The sequence below is a fragment of the Schistocerca serialis genome, chromosome 5 (genome assembly GCF_023864345.2).
Source record: "Schistocerca serialis cubense isolate TAMUIC-IGC-003099 chromosome 5, iqSchSeri2.2, whole genome shotgun sequence".
Taxonomy (NCBI): Eukaryota; Metazoa; Arthropoda; class Insecta; order Orthoptera; family Acrididae; genus Schistocerca; species Schistocerca serialis.
In genome coordinates this window covers 746,963,422-746,983,528 of record NC_064642.1, presented here as the reverse complement: position 1 = coordinate 746,983,528, position 20,107 = coordinate 746,963,422, and the positions used below count along the sequence as shown (strand labels likewise).

The window sequence follows — 20,107 nt, the reverse complement described above, 5'->3', positions numbered from 1 at the left end:
CTGTGTTAGTACTAGTAGTAGTTGTGGTGTCACCGCCAGACACCACACTTGCTAGGTGGTAGCCTTTTAAATCGGCCGCGGTCCATTAGTATACGCCGGACCCGCGTGTCGCCACTGTCAGTAATTGCAGACCGAGCGCCACCACACGGCAGGTCTAGAGAGACGTACTGGCACTCGCCCCAGTTGTACAGCCGACGTTGCTAAGAAAGGTTCACTGAGAATTACGCTCTCAATTGCCGAGAAGATAGTTAGCATAGCCTTCAGCTAAGTCAATTGCTACGACCTAGCAAGGCGCCATTTATCCTTTGCTGTGTACCTAATGAAGCATATACAGTAACAAGACCAATGTCCACCAATTGTGGATTAAAGTTAAGTATTCCAGCAGATACGTACTTTTCTTTATAGCATTAATTACGTATCCTGTTTCAGACCTCACGCCAGCCTGCGTGAGTATAAGCGCGTGCCTTTCGGTTACCCGTCACTGTGGATTGGCTGTCTTGCCAGTCCACAACAGTAGTAGTAGTAGCTTTATTCATCCTTTGATCTCTTTTTACAAGGATATGGGACATGTGAAAGTATTTACAAGTTTAGACCAATTAAAAATAAGCTAATTCATGTACACATACACTTACAGTCTTCTAGTTAGACAATCATTATATTCACTCCAGGTATACTATACTTTTTTTTTACAAATAATTTATAACTTAATGTAACGCCACACTGTTCACTCAAATCTCACTGGCACTGCACACACTACACACATTCTTTCATAACAATTCACTCACCACACACACACACACACACACACACACACGCACACACACACACACACACTGGTGATCTCTGGGCCATTTTCTGTACCACAACTTCCCATTTGCTATCCTTAAAAACTGAATCAGCATCTCTGTATAATGAGTGAGATGTTGAGCTCAGAAAGAGGAAGAGGCGTTAGTATTGTGCTTTACATAGCCTGGAGGTACGTTTTTCTAGAGGAGGAAAAAAGAAGGGAAAAACATAGTGTGGAGGTGTTATGTGGAATGCTGGATGTTTTATAATCACTATTATTTATTTGTATAACTTTTTTTAACCAGATCCCTACTGTTTTGTCTAAATAATTCTTCAATGTATAGAATGTAGTGCATAACAGGTACTTTTTAGCTGCCTTTTTAAATAAGTGTATTGTATTTTTTATAATTTCTTTAATCTCTTTTGTTGATTTATTGTACTGTTTTATTCCTCGGTAGAAAATGCTGTTTTGAGTTTTATGTTTATTTTTTCTGGGTAAATGTAAGTTGAGTCTAGCTCTTGTTCCATGGTAATGCACAGAGCTGTTTGTGCAGTAATTACCAGTTTTTTTTATGTGTACAACTACTGGTAAATTTATTCACATGGTGCAGTTAAAATCCCCAGTGTTTTGGACAGATCTTTACAATGAGCTCGACTACTATTTTTGGTTATTATTCTTATGGCTCTTTTCTGGAGTTTGAAAACTATGTTCGTATTTTGTGCTTTTTTTCCCCAAAAATGACACATACCACACGACCTATGTCTGTCTCGTCACAACTGTCCAAGCAGTTGCTACGAAGTTGCTCACGGCACGTAATGTGCGACTGTGCGACATTTAATGGCAACCCTATAAATCTATAGGTGCAGAGAGTCTCCTTGACCATATTCCATTACTCCAACCAGTTTTGTTACTGATTTTAAAGCGCATAATACACAATGGTCAGCAAAAAATGAGGAAGAAACGAACTTCCAATGACGTGTCACTGCCAATATAGCTCGCTGAAACTACTACAACAGTATATTAACAGATCGTAACTGAAAGAAATATGCAGTGAGATAAACAGAAATGATCCTTTCATTCAAAGATAATAATCACACTGAAATCGGCGCTGTTTATGATGATTCCCTGAACATTACAAAGGGCAGGACACGGTTCATAATAGGGCGTGTCTCAACGACAGATAGCAACGCATGCCGTGAAATGGGCACCCTCGAGGTTGATAAGAAGTTGTTGTGGTAGGGCGTCCCATTCCTCCGCTGCTAGTTGGTCGTTGATGGATCTGGACGTGTTGCAACACGTTTCCCTACCGCATCCCACACGTGCATGTCGGGAAACGGCCGGACCATTCCATGTGCCGAATATCCTCTCGTTCCAAGAGCTCTCTTGCCTGCGCTGTTGGATGCGGTCGACGATTTTCGTCGATGAAAGTGAAGTCTGGGTCGAATGCATTCCCGAAAAGACGCACATGGAGAAAGACTACAGTGTCATGTACTGTGTTCAAAGATTTGAAGATCAGTGCGCCTAAACACAATTATACCTCCCATCGTAAAGCCTGTATCACCAAAACCACCATGTTCGACAGTGTTGCTGGATGCATTATGTGTTTCTACCTCTTGCCATACGAGGATACATCCAAAATCACTGTAAAGACTGAATTAGCTCTCGTTGAAAAAGAACGCGATCTCAGTGCTCTTTGGTCCAGTCCTGATGCTCTTGCCAACATCACAAATCTTTGAACACCTTACATTCATCTGCCAGCGTCACTGTAACACTACACTCCTTCCTCACGTGCGTCTTCAGGGGTGCATTCGGCCCTAAGTTCATTTTTGTGGATGACAGTACACGACAACATCGAACAGTGAAGGTGGAAAGCTCTTGAAATGAGAGGATATTAGACGAATGGACTGCCACGCTGTTCTCCCGACTGAAATTCCATCGAACTCGATTGGTAATCGTTGGGGAGCCGTAATGCAGAACATACACCATCCACCATCCAACGGTTGTCAACTGCGCTGGTGGAGGAATGAACCGCCCCATCACAATAACTCCTTACCAGACATGCGGCTGGTGTGTTAGCACGTTGCAGAGCATGTACTGTCGTCCGTAGTGATTAACACCATATTAAGAAATATGTCCTGTCGTTTCCAACGCCCTGGAGGATCATTATAAATCGCGGAGACCTCAGTGTAACTATTGTCTTTGAATAAAAGTGTCATTGCGTATTTCTTTCACTTACCTTCTCTACTATGCTGTAACAGCTGTTTTTATGCATTTGGAGAGCTGACAGTGACACGTCGTGCAAAAGTTACCTTCGTCCTTAAATGTTGGAGTAAATGTTCTAGAACTGGAGTCAAGAACACCTGCCAGCATGAGGAACTTAGAACTAGATATCCTCTGAGTAGTGAAGCAACTTAAATCACTTATTAAAAAGATGTCTTCTGGTCCAGATTGTATCCAATTACGTTCCTTACGGCGTGTGGTGATGCAATAGCTTCATAGTTTACAATCACATAGAACCGATCGATCGCCGAAAGATCCGTACCAAACACTGGAATGTTGCAGAGATCACACCAATATTCAAGGAAGGTAGTAGGAGTAATCCATTAAATTACAGGCTCACATCATTAACGTCTATACGCAGCAGGATTTTGGAGCATATATCATGTTCGACCATTATGAATTACCTCGAAGAGAACGGTCTATTGATACATAGTCAATGCGGATTTACGAAACATCGTCCTTGTGAGGCACAAGTAGCATTTTACTGACACTAAATTTTGAGTGCTGTCGACAACGGATCTGAAATTTATTCCGTGTTTTAGATTTCCATAAGGCTTATGCACCGATTGGATTAGTGATATGCTGTCAGATGCAACAATTCGTAGTAATTGACGGAAAGTCATTGGGTAAGAAGGAAGTGATATCTGGCGTTCCAGAAGGCAGTGTAATAGGCACTCTACTGTTCCGCATCTCTACGAACGATTTAGGAGCCACTCTAGCAGTTGTGTTAGGATGTTTTCAGATGATGCTGTCGTTTATGGTGTAGTAAAGTCACCAGAAGATCAGGACAAATTGAAAAACAATTTGGAAAAGATATCTGTATGATTCGAAAATTGTGAATTGACGGTAAATAATGAAAAGTGTGAGGTCAGACACATGAGTGCTGAAAGGAATACGTTCAACTTCGGTCACACGATAAATCAATCAAATCTAAAGGCCATAAATTCAACTAAATACCTAGGAATTACAATTAAATCGTAAATTGGAAAGAACACACAGGAAATGTGAGAAAGTTCAGTACATCGAGAAAGTTGAGAGAAGGGCAGTGTCACGGACATGATACTGGTTTTGAGGTGGAAGTCATTAAAACAAAGGCCTTTCTCGTTGCGGCGGGACCTCGTCATGAAATTTCAATAACCAACTTCCTCTTCCGAATGCGAAAACATTTTATAGAGAGAAACGATCATCACAGTAAAAATCAGAGCGCCCACGAAGAAGATGTAGGTGTTCTTTTTCTCCGCGCCCTGTTCGAGAGTGGAATAACACAGAATTAATGTGAAGGTGGTTCGATGAACCCTCTGCCAGGCACCTAAGTGCGATTTGTAAAAGTCTTGGACACCAGTGTAATATATGCGCATCTTCGTCATTGGATCCATATGGGTCAGTTGTGGAGAGCTCTACTTATCGGAAGAGCTGCGTGTTCTAAATACAGATGCTAATAACCACTTCAGTGAACGACGTGGTGATTCCCCACCATTGACCATCCTGCTCTCCTGCCCGACCCTGCTGACACTGATTCTGCTGAATGAGAAGCGAATCACTACTTGTCTTTAAACCTAACACTTTCCCAGCTGCGTTGCGACTCAGATAAGGTAACCCCCAGAAGGGATCCGCCATAGTGGGTGCTTAGTAGAAAAAAAAACGAATGCTGCATCGACAACCATTTGTTTCTGAATGTCAGGACACTGTCAAGGATTCAGTGTATCGGCAGGCAAGTGGAAAAGATGTACCACAACATTGCTTACTCTCTAATTGAGTACTTATTTATCTATCTAACGCAAACGGTGGTGTTGGGATTCCATCGAAGCACATCTTACCAGGACTTGATGATGACAGTGTTACAGCAGTTAACTTATCCGTCGAGGTAACAGTTATAGACCAAACCACACTTTCAAATGCCGTCTCTTCAAATTTTACCTGAACATCGCAATTTTGTTGTAGCTCACACTGATGATCTAAAGAAGGCGTACCATCCATTACTCAATGATATACCCTGGACGCAGCCGCACGAGTCACTTACGAAGCGAATTTGCTACATCTGATGCACGTTGTTACCTAAATTCGATGAAATATCGGGAAGTTTGAGGCTGCGCCGACCAGCTTGGGGCCATCGACAACGACTCGCTGAGTGCGAACAGAAAGAGAAACAACAAGGAAACGAACAAGTGCACACGACACTACAGATAAACAAAGAGAGAAGAAACGTAGTGAAAGCGGAGATCAAGAGACCGAAGCGAGTCCTTTGTCGCTGCACGACAGAGATCACAGGGCAGCTGCGAGCTCCAATTGGACAACAGAACTGTGTGTTGGATAGCAGAATGGTGTGTGGCGCCGCGGCACGGTGGTGTTACCAGCGCTCGCACCTGTGAACCCCTCTGCCAAGCAACTGAGATCCAGTTCCGTGCACTGCGGCGGACATTGAAATTGCTCAGGCCAGGATACCCAAAGGAAGACCCGTATACAATGCTGACTGCAGTGCAGCACAGGAGACGTAATATTGCCACTGTGTCCCCTGCCTCACTGTCCAAAGAGGCAGGGGGAAAGGAACGTCATTCTGCTGAGTCAGACGCCATGTGCGAACTTGGGAAAATAAGGCCACAGGCGTAGCCTTTATAGAGAATACGTAGCACAGTTTACTGTAGCTGTACATGCAGCCACCTTGCCGTACAGCAAGAAGACTACTAGCCAGTGGCATGGACAAGAGCTAAGGTTAAGAAACAACACGCTCAGATGGCGCTGACGCCAATGGTCCAGTCGCAATGTTCCTCCCTTTGGCCACTAATGTGGAAAACAGTAATGCTATCATGTCTCTGGGTGTGGCAGTCTCCTGTGATGTACATGTGCTTGCTGAGACAAGTGGATGCACTATTTCACAGTGTACACATTTCTGTATGCCACATGTTAACAGTACATAGCTTATGGTTTGAACAATGTTGATGAGAAGATTGTGCTCTGTGTTACAGCATTTTTTTTATTTTGACAAACCCTCTACATAGGTTGTTGTGTAGAATATTTTGTTGTGTTTATGCATTTTGTACATGTAGATGATAGTGACCTTATAATGCTACAGACTATGTCATTGCAGGTACAGATTAGTTTTAGAATGCAATTAGAGATGTTTTGGCCATATTCATCTCGAAATAAGTTATTGGGTATAGTGATGACCTGAATGTTGAGCACATTGATCATACATACATCTGTACCATTCCATACCACACTGTACTGACCATGGCAACTCATGGAGAGAGGGTGACTGGCCCTGTTGATACTGGTACAGCACCAACAGCAGCTATGTGTGCCTTCTCACTTCCCTACTACTAATGAACTATTTTTCAGCAGCAACAGGGGGTGAGGTGGTACCCCTTTTGTCAGCAGCAGATTTCATCCTCTCACTATTCTCATGTCATCAACCTCACTATCATGACACTACACCATACAGTTACACATTTGGTATGTAGGATACTTAATCCACTGAGTTAACGACCAGAACAAGTTCCCCACAGGGAAAGCAAGCATCATATCCTTATCCTTTTTCTCATCTCAAAATTAAGAAATGATGTGCATCTCCATTTTATTTTATTTTTTTGTTTCAGTCTGAAGCATCCTTGCTGTGATGATGCTGACAGGACCACTACACCTGATGCAGAACCAATAAAGAATGTGTCTGTTCTCAAGCAGATGTATTTAAACTAGTAAGTATACATTATCTTATTAATGCAATACTTCCATTAAACTAAAACACTGAATAAATTGTATACAGTTAAACACTTACTACTCTGAATAAAACAGTGTATGCTGAGATGGTCAGCCAAAAAAAAGATTAGAGGTAGTTACGAAGGTATGATTTTGGCAGAAGGTGTCAGTTCAAAAAATGACAAGCAGTAGAACCTCGTCTTCATAAGTTTAAACAACGCAAGTATTTTTAGCATCCACCAACTAAGTGTCCCATTCTAGACAAGATTAGCAAAATAAAAATTCCTGTATCATTTACTTTTCCAAGATTAATGATGCATAACACATTTATTTTTTAGTCTCATTATCAACCAAACTGTCATTTTCATGTATTAATTCTCGTTACTTTGTTAAGTGATTTACTGTCCAACATGTATGACTTGAATCTGACAATTGAGCTAGAAAAATGCAGCTGATAACTTTACATTCCTCAATTTCTTCCACCAAAGAAACAGAATATTATGCCATATTTTACTAATAACATGTTTTATCTCATTCCTCCACAAATATATTAAGGATAGGGACAGGACTGTTACACAGAAATTGTGTTTTGGATGGTTTATTAACTAAACAAGTTAAGGATGGATCAAATATACACAATGAAAGTGCACTGATCAGTATAACTCATTGGCCTGCTCCCTACTTCATAGTTAAATCAAGCCCACTACTTATTCAGCTGAAAGAATCGTAAATCAACCCTGAAGAGGGCGCAAACCACGAAAAATTCATTGAGTTACAGAAAGCAGAAGTCAAGAAAAAGATCCTCCTGTATAGACATTCACTGTAACTTGTGGATTCCAGTCTATCCAATGAACAATAGAGAAATGAATTTCAGCGTGTTTTGAGAAACTCATGGTCGAAACATGCCACTATCCACACAAAGAAATGCCATATTTTCCATGATAAAATTGAAATTAACTTTAGTATTGCACGCAAGTGTCACATGAACACTGAAAGTATAAGCTTTTGCTGAAAAATTAATGAAGGAATAAAATCAATTTGAGCAAGCCTGCAAACTGCTAAAATCTGTTAAATTACACAAGTTCAAGTAATGAAAAGTCGTTTGGCCTGTAAGATTCATTCTTCTCTGCAGATTGATGTAATGATGAATAAAGAATACAGTACGCTGCATTCTGAGCAACACATGGTGGAACATACCATTATTTGCACAAAGAAAACCGATTTAAGTCTGGAATTTTCTACAGACATCACTTACGCACTGAACGTGGGAAGATTAATCAAAAGTTAACAAGGGATGGACATAAATCCTACGACCAACCACGTAGCATTGTATCTCAATGAAGCGATTGATTTACAAGTCCATAAAACTCAGCTCTGCACTACTTCCTATTACATTCATTGAATTTATTTTATACCCTGAGAATGACTCCACCAAACTATGTGGGAGAGTAAAACTTTTTCTACTCTGCCACATGTGAACCTAACTCACACACAATGTATGCACTACCAAAAATGCAAAAACAACGCTAAATACACACACGAAATTACTACTACTATAATTAACATGATTTTCCCATAATATACAAAAAACTGAAATAAAAATGGTTAAATTTTATGACTAATTAATTCAAACAACTCCATCTACAGACTCCTAAAATATGCCCATTTTCACCCAGTTCTTCCAGCAAAGTGTATGTAGCACAGACTGAGCACTAACTGTGTATGCTCGCACTGTGGTGGGGTGTACCCACCAGAGATACCCATGGGACCTGGCTGCCGATGTAACAGCAGTTACCTGCTATACACCAGCTCTGACGGCCCAGCTAAACCTCTCTGCCTCTCCACATAAGCTGCCACTATACGCAAGACTGCCCTAGCAAACAGATACTGGCTACTCTCATGAGAACTCACGTTCACTCATATCAGTCAGTGGGTGAACTTGTAGGACAACGGCATGGGAAGGACACAGGTACACAGCTGCCAATGAAAATACAGGGATAAAATGACTTCCAACATTTGCAAACAGAAATCGAGTGGCAAAGAAAAATGACGGAGTCAAGGGATATATGAGATAGATGAGATGTGTGCATCTCAGTGTTTAGACTGGTTCATGTAGCATAGCATAGAACCAGGAGGTCGCATGAAACAGCATGAAGAATATCCCCGTGTTATCCCATGGGGCAGCACACAGCGCCAGTTGCGTGGCAGCACTAACCACAGTTTACAAGCACCGGCCACACAGCAGGGGGCCAAACTCGAGCTTGGTGCCCGTCAACTGATCTTCAGTCTTTCGCAAACGATTTTACGAAAACTATTTGTTATAAAACGAATTCTTTTGTTACTTATACCCTTATATGTCAGCTTAATGGTAAACTGCCTCTCTTTGTGTTACTGCTCATAGTTACTGCTATACTTCGAAAGTAAGTAAGTGACAGTAGAAAATTCGAATAGTTTGTAACAAAAAATAGAAGTCGCTGTGAGTTTGTGTGCTGGCTGGTGTGGCCGTGCGGTTCTAGGCGCTTCAGTCTGGAACCGCATGACTGCTACGGTCGCAGGTTCGAATCCTGCCTCGGGCATGGATATGTGTGATGTCCTTAGATTGGTTAGGTTTAAGTAGTTCTAAGTTCTAGGGGTCTGATGACCACAGATGTTAAGTCCCATAGTGCTTAGAGCCATTTTTTGAGTTAGTGTTTTGTGCACATTAGGATATAAGTTGCTATACACAAAATGTAACCAACATCATGATTGTTTCTGCAAACTTGAAAGGAAGAAGAAAGGACTATTAGGATTTAACATCTCATCAACAACGAGATCATTAAAGATAGACTTCAGAGAAGGTCTGTTTCTTTCTCCAATCTGACGAACTGGATCTTATTTATCACACTCACTTCCACCTGTGCGCGCGAACATTATGGCTGTAGTGAATTATTCATAATATCCATCACACTTCATAAATGGTTCAAGCTATCACATTGAGTTTTTGGCAAATGGTAACACATAAAGGTAAAAGCATTTTTGCAAATACGTAACAATAGAAGTATTCACAGATTTTCAATAGAACCATGTTTTTTACGGGCTTGCAATAGCTGTTCAAAAGAGAAATTGTGTGGATATGCAATAACGTGGTGAAGAGATTACAAATTGTTTTAAACCAACAATGAGCTGTTTTATAAGTTATTAACCTGTCTTGTCCTCAGTTACTTGTTTAATCAAAGACAATGATTTAGCATTTGCCACAATTAAAACTTAAGTTAAGTAGTTTAAACTCTGTTATGTTTCGAAAAAAGAAGTAAAATTTATTATTGTTAGGACAAAAGTATGTTACTGAAACCTCATCACTGAAGACACCTCTCTGAAAGGAGAAAAATTTAAAATGTTGGGTGAAAATAAGTTGTCTGTTCTGCTGCAACTTAAGGTTTGCTAGTGAATAGTTGGAACTGAATCTTACTAAATGATTTTCTTTCTGCACTTCAGCAAACTATAAAACACAAAAAAATTAAATAAAAGAAAATTCAAGCAAATAGCACGCCAACATTTTGTGCCTATTCCTGTAGAGAGTGAAGGAGTGAACCTTTTCCTTTCAAATGTCTTACAGTTTGTCAGAGATACTGGTTTTCGATTTTCACCTGGACAAGTAGATTGCTGCAGATCAATGTGTTCTCAGCTTTAGATCTACAAAACAGTAATACTGTCTGAATGAGAATTACTATATATATTTGGTTGATGGAATCTCTGTAATGTTCTTTAAGGATATTTTTATTTCACAATTTATTTTATAAAAATTCGTTCTACATTTCAATGAGTGGTTTGGACAGTCATCTTTTTGCTTTTTTAAGTATTTTGTATGGAATTCCGATTAAGCAGACATTTTTCAACTCATCTGTCAAAACTCCTGCAGGCATTGTTGTCATTCCAGGAATTAGTTGAGTTCCATTCCTATTGAACACATGCAATAAGGTCTCTGTTGCATGTATGAGGTTCATTGAACACTGCATTCTGTAGTCTGGGTCACATCTGTTCTACAGGCCTTAGGTCCGGATTTTACTTCACTTTTGGCATCACAGAAACCATCAGACATTATTCTTCTACAAAATGTCCAATGATCAACAATATTTTTTAAACAACTTTTGTTTTGTCGGGTAGACATAAGCATGTTCTTTCCAAGCACTGTTTGTGAACAAAATCTTTTACAGTTATCCCACCAATAGTTTCTATAAAATTGTTTGAAAATGATGCAGAGCAGGCGACATGTGCATGACACACTGCTGGTGCTACAGTACTACTTCACCTACTGGTGGGTCAACCATTCTCACTGTGCACCTGTGCTGCGCTGAACAGCACAGTCAGTCGCCACGCAGACTACCATCGGGTTCCTTCGGATCGCCACACTAATGGCAGCGTGCTAGCATCTGAAACAGGAAAGTGTATCACACGCATATCGAATCTGTGGTGCGGATTAACGACCGTGGCCTGTGCAGTGGCAAGGTTGAGTGTGGTTTTTTGGTAGTTTCCCACGCTCGTTTAGCCAAATGCTAGGCTGTTCCCCACCTTCTACTTCAGAAAATACGATGCACAACTAGTTAAAATATACGATAACACACAAAAAATGTTTACACATTTCACAGACGGGTAGCGCACATTAGGTAATAGACGACAACCCTGAAGAAGAAGATGAAGAATATGTGTTACGCATCTAAGCCCTTCAACGTAGTTGTCACAGCAATCTGTGTCTTGAGGCTACTGAATTTGGAAACCACCTACCTATATAGTGAGAGATGTAGAGGAAGTTAATAAATGGTTCAAATGGCTCTGAGCACTATGGGACTTAACATCTGACGTCATCAGTCCCCTAGACTTAGAACTACTTAACCCTAACGAACCTAAGGACATCACACACATCTATGCTGAGGCAGGATTCGAACCTGCGACTGTTACCAGCAGCGCGGTTCGGGAATGAAGCGCCTAGAATCGCTCGGTCACAACGGCCAGCCAGGAAGTTAATAGATGGATGGAAAGTGATTATGTGAGGGGACCTGTAGTTGAGTCAGCAAATCATGCACTTAGTTACTTAGCTCAAATAATAATCCAGATATGTGAGAGACCATACGAAATAAAAACGAAGCCCTAGATGAGATTTTATATTTTAGGTTGAAAACAGACAGGAAGTTAGGTAAATATGTGTTAATAGCAACAATAAGAGAGGTAACCATTAAAATATAGCATAATGTGTGATGAACTTTCCAGTATCTGTTTGAGTTATTGGTAAACTACAGTACAGATGTACTCTTGTTAAACTTGTCGATTAGTGTAGCCTGACCACTAAAAAGCAGTCGCCATATACCACGGTTCCTTGGCCAGGTGTATGATCAGAGTACAGTTAGGGAAGATACCAAATCCGACTGGGAACGTGCGAGGCATAAAGATATGTACTAACAACATACTAGCGTAATATTCTATATTACTTCATAGAACAAGCAGAAAAACCCCTCAGATTGAACTTATTCTCCTCATTTAATAGATTATCTGGATTTCTTTCCTTTTTCGTAAATATTTTCAATGCCTCCAGCACTTTTCACAGAGAACCTTCATCTGATATGAGGGCTACACTCATGCTCTCCTGAATTTCTCCTACGGTTTACTTCGTTGCGTTCGAATGTCATACGGTTAGAAGGTGGTCTCAGTGTTCTTTGCGGGGTACATTAAACAGTCTTCATATCTAGCGGATATGTCTGCTGTTGCAATTTCGGCAACTGATTTTGTAGATTGCTGATTCATTGTATTAAACCTTCTGTAACTTCTGTCTGCTTTTCAAGGCGTGCCCAAGAAAATTATTAGTCCGAACCGAGACTTTAACCTTTTCTCTCAGAAAACATCTGGCTATGCCGTCACTTCTTTATACATAAGCGCAACGGAAGATTTGTTTTCGTCGCGACATCTTGTTTGACAGCGTTTGGCTCGTTTAACATTTTTCTTTAGAGGGCCGCATAATTTGCGTGTCCCGTTCTTGTTAGCTGCGTCTTAGCGCAGTCTACTTCGTATTATGTATTCTTGTGCTCATTCCTCGTCAGTAAAGGGAACTGAAACAATCTTTCTAACGCCGAGTAAAAATGTGTTTTTGGATGTTGTGTCGGATGACTGGAAGTACTCTCTGTAGTCGCTTTACATCTTAAACATGCGACGACGTGCTGAAAACTAGTGCCTCCAACATTTTTATGTGAAAATTGTCAAGCTTTTTAAATAAAACAAACGTTGTTAACATTTCACATTTTTATTCTTCATGTCTATGTATTTATTTCTCAACATAATCACTCTGGCGACGAACGCATTTCTTCCAACAACTGAACTCTCACTGTAAAATGTTGAACTTCGTTGACGGAGTCACAGAAGCACCTATGCTTGCACCCCTTCATCACTATCATATTGAAGTCCTCGAAGATGTACTTTAAACAGATTAAAATCGGGTGGGGCCACATCGGGACTGTATGGAGGAGGATGAGTGACGACAGTGAAGCCAAAGTGTCGGATTGTGGCAGATGTCGCAGCGCCCGTGTCTGGTATGGAACCCTTAGAACTCGAATCTCGATTACAAATGGTTCAAATGGCTCTGAGCACTAAGGGACTTAACTTCTGAGGTCATCAGTCCCCTAGATCTTAGACGTACTTAAACCTTTTAACTTCTGAAGTCATCAGTCCCCTAGAACTTAGAACTACTTAAACCCAACTAACCTAAGGACATCACACACATCCAGGCCCAAGGCAGGATTCAAACTTGCGACGTAGCGGTCGCACGGTTCCAGACTGTAGCGCCTAGAACCGCTCGGCCACTCCGGCCTACAATCTCGATTACAGCACGCTGCTTTCCACCCAAAGACATACTTACTTTACACACCGCGATGTTACACCCTACAATTGGGAGCCCTCTAGCGCCTGAGAGCTGCAAATATGTAAACATGACGAATCAATGTGTACAGGGTGGTCCATTGATCGTGACCGGGCCAAATGTCTCACGAAATAAGCGTCAAACGAAAAAACTACAAAGAACGAAACTTGTCTAGCTTGAAGGGGGAAACCAGATGGCGCTATGGTTGGCCCGGTAGATGGCGCTGCCATAGGCCAAACGGATATCAACTGCTTTTTTAAAAATATGAACCCCCATTTTTATTACATATTCGTGTAGTACGTAAAGAAATACGAATGTTTTAGTTGGGCCACTTTTTCGCTTTGTGATAGATGGCTCTGTAATAATCAGGAACATATGGCTCACAATTTTAGACGAACAGTTGGTAACAGATAGGTTTTTTAAATTAAAATACAGAACGTAGGTACGTTTGAACATTTTATTTCGGTTGTTCCAATGTGATTCGTGTACCTTTGTGAACTTATCATTTCTGAGAACGCATCCTGTTACAGTGTGATTACCTATAAATACCACATTAATGCAATAAATGCTCAAAATGATGTCCGTCAACCTCAATGCATTTGGCAATACGAGTAACGACATTCCTCTCAACAGCGAGTAGTTTGCCTTCCGTAATGTTCGCACATGCATTGACAATGCGCTGACACATGTTGTCAGGCGTTGTCGGTGGATCACAATAGCAAAATCCTTCAACTTTCCCCACAGAAAGAAATCAGCTGACGTCAGATCCGGGGAACGTGCGGACCATGACCAATCCACCTGTCATGAAATATGCTATTCAATACCGCTTCACCCGCACGCGAGCTATGTGCCAGACGTCCATCATGTTGCAAGTACATCGCCATTCTGTCATGCAGTGAAAAATCTTGTATAACATCGGTAGAACATTACGTAGGAAATCAGCATACATTGCACCACTTAGATTACCAGCGATAAAATGGGGGCCAATTATCCTTCCTACCATAATGCCGCACCATACATTAACCTGCCTAGGTCGCTGATGTTCCACTTGTCGCAGCCATCGTGGATTTTCCGTTGCCCAATAGTGCATATTATGCCAGTTTAAGTTACCGCTGTTGGTGAATGACGCTTTGTGGCTAAATAGAACGCGTGCAAAAATCTGTCATCGTCCCGTAATTTCTCTTGTGCCCAGTGGCAGAACTGTACAGGACTTTCAAAGTCGTCACCAAGCAATTCCTGGTGCATAGAAATATGGTACGGGTGCAATCGATGTTGATGTAGCATTCTCAACACCGATGTTTTTGAGATTCCCGATTCTCGCGCAATTTGTCTGCTACTGAAGTGCGGATTAGCCGTGACAGCAGCTAAAACACCTACTTGGCCATCATCATTTGTTGCAGGTCGTGACTGACGTTTCACATGTGGCTGAACACTTCCTGTTTCCTTAAATAACGTAACTGTCCGGCGAACGGTCCGGACACTTGGATGATGTCGTCCAGGATACCGAGCAGCATACATAGCACACGCTCGTTGGGCATTTTGATCACAATAGCCATACATCAACACAATATCGACCCTTTTCGCAATTGGTAAACGGTCCATTTTAACACGGGTAATATATCACGAAGCAGATACCACGTACTTACACGTTTGTGCCTATTAGAGCGCCATCTATCACAAAGCGAAAAAAGTGGTCCAACTAAAACATTCGTATTTCTTTACGTATTACAGGAATATATAATAAGAAATGGGATTCATATTTTTAAAAAAAACGCAGTTGATATCCGTTTGGCCTATGGCAGCGCCATCTAGCGGGCCAACCATAGCGCCATCTGGTTTCCCCCTTCAAGCTAAGCGAGTTTCGTTCTTCGTAGTTTTTTCGTTTGATGCTTATTTCGTGAGATATTTGGCCCGGTCACTATCTATGGACCACCCTGTATAATATTAATAACGTTTGTTTTATTTAGAACGCTGTAAGAGTTTAAAAAATTCAGGGGCATTACTTTTTAGGACGCATTCTAATGTTTCCTCTCCGATCTGCTAACGGATACACCGAGGAAGCTGATACTACCTTTCGATTCATGTCCAAGCTTAAACGTGGTTAATGGCTACAACTGGTTAATTTTTTGGTTACTTCATCCAACAGCTACACTCCTGGAAATGGAAAAAAGAACACATTGACACCGGTGTGTCAGACCCACCATACTTGCTCCGGACACTGCGAGAGGGCTGTACAAGCAATGATCACACGCACGGCACAACGGACACACCAGGAACCGCGGTGTTGGCCGTCGAATGGCGCTAGCTGCGCAGCATTTGTGCACCGCCGCCGTCAGTGTCAGCCAGTTTGCCGTGGCATACGGAGCTCCATCGCAGTCTTTAACACTGGTAGCATGCCGCGACAGCGTGGACGTGAACCGTATGTGCAGTTGACGGACTTTGAGCGATGGCGTATAGTGGGCATGCGGGAGGCCGGGTCGACGTAACGCCGAATTGCTAAACACGTGGGGCGTGAGGTCTCCACAGTACATCGATGTTGTCGCCAGTGGTCGGCGGAAGGTGCACGTGCCAGTCGACCTGGGACCGGACCGCAGCGACGCACGGATGCACGCCAAGACCGTGGGATCCTACGCAGTGCCGTAGGGGACCGCACCACCACTTCCCAGCAAATTAGGGACACTGTTGGTCCTGGGGTATCGGCGAGGACCATTCGCAACCGTCTCCATGAAGCTGGGCTACGGTCCCGCACACCGTTAGGTCGTCTTCCGCTCATGCCCCAACATCGTGCAGCCCGCCTCCAGTGGTGTCACGACAGGCGTGAATGGAGGGACGAATGGAGACGTGTCGTCTTCAGCGATGAGAGTCGCTTCTGCCTTGTTGCCAGTGATGGTCGTATGCGTGTTTGGCGCCGTGCAGGTGAGCGCCACAATCAGGACTGCATACGACCGAGGCACACAGGGCCAACACCCGGCATCATGGTGTGGGGAGCGATCTCCTACACTGGCCGTACACCACTGGTGATCGTCGAGGGGACACTGAATAGTGCACGGTACATCCAAACCGTCATCGAACCCATCGTTCTACCATTCCTAGACCGGCAAGGGAACTTGCTGTTCCAACAGGACAATGCACGTCCGCATGTATCCCGTGCCACCCAACGTGCTCTAGAAGGTGTAAGTCAACTACCCTGGCCAGCAAGATCTCCGGATCTGTCCCCCATTGAGCATGTTTGGGACTGGATGAAGCGTCGTCTCACGCGGTCTGCACGTCCAGCACGAACGCTGGTCCAACTGAGGCGCCAGGTGGAAATGGCCTGGCAAGCCGTTCCACAGGACTACATCCAGCATCTCTACGATCGTCTCCATGGGAGAATAGCAGCCTGCATTGCTGCGAAAGGTGGATATACACTGTACTAGTGCCGACATTGTGCATGCTCTGTTGCCTGTGTCTATGTGCCTGTGGTTCTGTCAGTGTGATCATGTGATGTATCTGACCCCAGGAATGTGTCAATAAAGTTTCCCCTTCCTGGGACAATGAATTCACGGTGTTCTTATTTCAATTTCCAGGAGTGTATTTAGTGCCTCTAATTAAAACTATTCTGTCAGCTACGTACCAGTAGTAATAAAGTATTTTCTCTTTTATGCCTGGTTACTTTTAACAAAAGTTGATTTCTAAGTCATTATGAAATATTTTTAATACGAAACTCGACAGTCAGTTAGCCACTGACAAATGGGAAGACCATAATGAACGCTATAAGGAATACTGCAACACTGCTTCTAACTTACAGTGTGAGAAAAACACTTAAACGCAACCAAGCAAAGCATGGTATAAATTCAGGATAACATAAGCGTAATCCTCACAGCAGATAAGGGCTCGTTGTTATATATGTGAGAAGAGTTGAGGATATTTACGGGGAAAAAGAAACCCGCAAAATTTTTAAATGTGCAGAGTGAGTTCAATTTGAACAAATTTTTCCGATTATTCGATGAGGTGTTACAAACGACTGGTGGCACGTTATTTTTTGCATATCGGTATTACCCTTACGTTCCCGAATCAGGTGTGATAATTTCCACAGTTTACCTCTGATCATATGCCGACTAATGAAGCTAAAGCAAACATCACAGCTCCGGCGCGCACCACTTTGAGTACGGTAATGAACGTCATTTTTAATCCACTTACATGTTTCCGGCAGCATAACGATTGTAAGTCACTGCGTTGTGAACTGACTTCCAGTGACTACCTTTATCCGATGTTACGTTCTTGTTAAAAATAGTAATTTTGACATATCTGCTGACAGTTGAGTTTGACGCAAATTAATCAGAGAAAGAAAAACGCGTCAACATGCATTTCAGATGGCGTCAGAGACGTTTATTACTAACAGCTTGTTCAGTAGGTGGCGTGAAAGCACACATGGTTTCTCGAAAACGAGGAACTGCAGTTAATCTGGTGATCTGGGCGTTAACTCACCTGTAACTGGTTACAATACCGTCACTTGCGACTTTTTACCTGTTAGTGCACAGACATTACACTGCATCACACAGGAAGCGACTCTCAAGCGACTCGATCACAATTCGCGTCACAAACGCGTTCCTTTTGAGCACCTCTTCGAGCAGACGACATAATAAATAAAACTCGACGTGAGACTAAACTCACTGGCTCATAAGCTAGCACTCGACACCTTAAAATTTGTGATCATTTGTGTTGAAAAGTTGTACGGAGGAATTCTCCCACCTGTTGGCATATTATTTCTATACATGATCTGCAGTTCAGTAGCAACAGGAGGCTATTGTTAATCATGGTCAGTTTTTTCCCCTGTTACTGGGCAGCTGAGGCTGTGCGCTTTATTTCTAATGTTGTTGTTGTTGTTAATAAGATTCTACACTATAATTTAAATTATGTATAGCTTGGCTCGCAGCTTATAATTTCTTTCACTGAGGATTTTGCTGTTGATCGTTCTTGTTTTTGAGCATCGTATTTAGAAGAAAAATTAAATAATTACGCAGGTTTACACAGAACCTACTTACCAATTTTCGGCTATCTAATACTATATAATGTTCGTTTGTTGCAGTGACAAATATATGAATGCTGTTGAAGCCGCCAGATACGCCGTGATGGATTATCTGGACACCGACAACATGATGTTCGTGGCTCGCAGAATATTAGCGTCTCTGCTGGTACTGGCTGCAGTGTACTACCTGATAGCCATGTTCTTTGAGCCTGCAGAAGCTGTTCGCACGGCACAAAGTCAGCGCACTTCCTCGTCTTCAGCAGATAAGCTGGGCGATTTATGCTAGTTAAAGCGGCGAGCACATCTACCCGAATACTCACTGAGTTTAATGGTAAATAAGATTCGTTTTATTAATATTAAATTTTGTAATGTATAGGAGTTTGTGTAGTGGTTCAAATGGTTCAAATGGCTCTGAGCACTATGGGACTTAACATCTGTGGTCATTAGTCCCCTAGAACTTAGAACTACTTAAACCTAACTAACCTAAGGACATCACACACATCCATGCCCGAGGCAGGATTCGAACCTGCGACCGTAGCGGTCGCGCGGCTCCGGACTGAGAGCCTAGAACCGCTAGACCACCGCGGCCGGCTTTGTGTAGTGAATATTCATGTTCCGTTATATACAAGTGGACAGCAGAAAATAAGTTACGTGTGTCGTCCCACACTAAGACTATCTCAACAGTGCAACGGCGATTCCACGAACAAGGTTTAACCCTTGTCGTCCCAAGTGCGGTCTCGCACACCGCTAGCGTTTAATGTTACTCTGTTGCTAATGAATAGGGATGGGGTAGGTGATTGCAGCGTTGTCTGGTTGTTCTTTCCCGAAGCTGCTGTTGTTTCCTACGTCAGTGGCCCCTTGAACGTGGCGTGGACCTATACTATTACTGCTTCTTTTGAGCTAGCGGTCTCTGAGACCGCGCCTGGAATTTTTGCGTTGTGGATTCAGTAGCCAGGTCTTCGTCTACTGTTCGTGTTAGAGACCCTGACTTCGAGGGTTTTGTTTTAAAATGGGTTGAGGACAGTGTAGGACGTAATGTTGGATCAGACAGTGACAACGAAATTGAAGGGGGACGTAATTAAGAATCGGAACAGTATGAAAGCGAAGACTAACTTGTTTTGACACCTGCAAATTCCTTGAATGCAGCAAGTGATGAGAATGATGAGGACGGAAATGTAGAGACTGAAGTTTTAGCTAAACATTCTGCTAGAAACATATTTGGTCGAAACAAATGTCGCTGGTCGTCAAAGTCTCTTCAAAAGCGATCTCGTGCTCTGCTGCACATCATCATCCATTTTCCGACAGTACGACCACCTGCTCAACTAGGTAAAAATCAAGATCCTCTATTTGGAATCTGAATATGACTGGCGATATTTTGAGTATGATATTGAAATGGAATAAAGTGAAAGCAAACAAAAAAAAACCTGAAAACGATCCAAATGTTTGGTATGATGCTCGT

General features: G+C 42.3%; 1 protein-coding gene across 2 annotated transcripts in view; it reads left to right on the top strand.

Moving 5' to 3' along the window:
* LOC126481412 (inositol 1,4,5-triphosphate receptor associated 2-like) overlaps positions 1 to 20,107 on the top strand; it is a 700,219-nt gene that overhangs the window by 664,294 nt on the left and 15,818 nt on the right. For both annotated transcript variants that reach the window (XM_050105150.1, XM_050105149.1), the window contains exons 14-15: positions 6,661 to 6,759; positions 18,709 to 18,979. In XM_050105150.1, coding sequence (XP_049961107.1) covers positions 6,661 to 6,759; positions 18,709 to 18,934 — 325 coding nt within the window. In that variant the 3' untranslated portion in view covers positions 18,935 to 18,979. The remainder of the gene's footprint in view (positions 1 to 6,660; positions 6,760 to 18,708; positions 18,980 to 20,107) is intronic.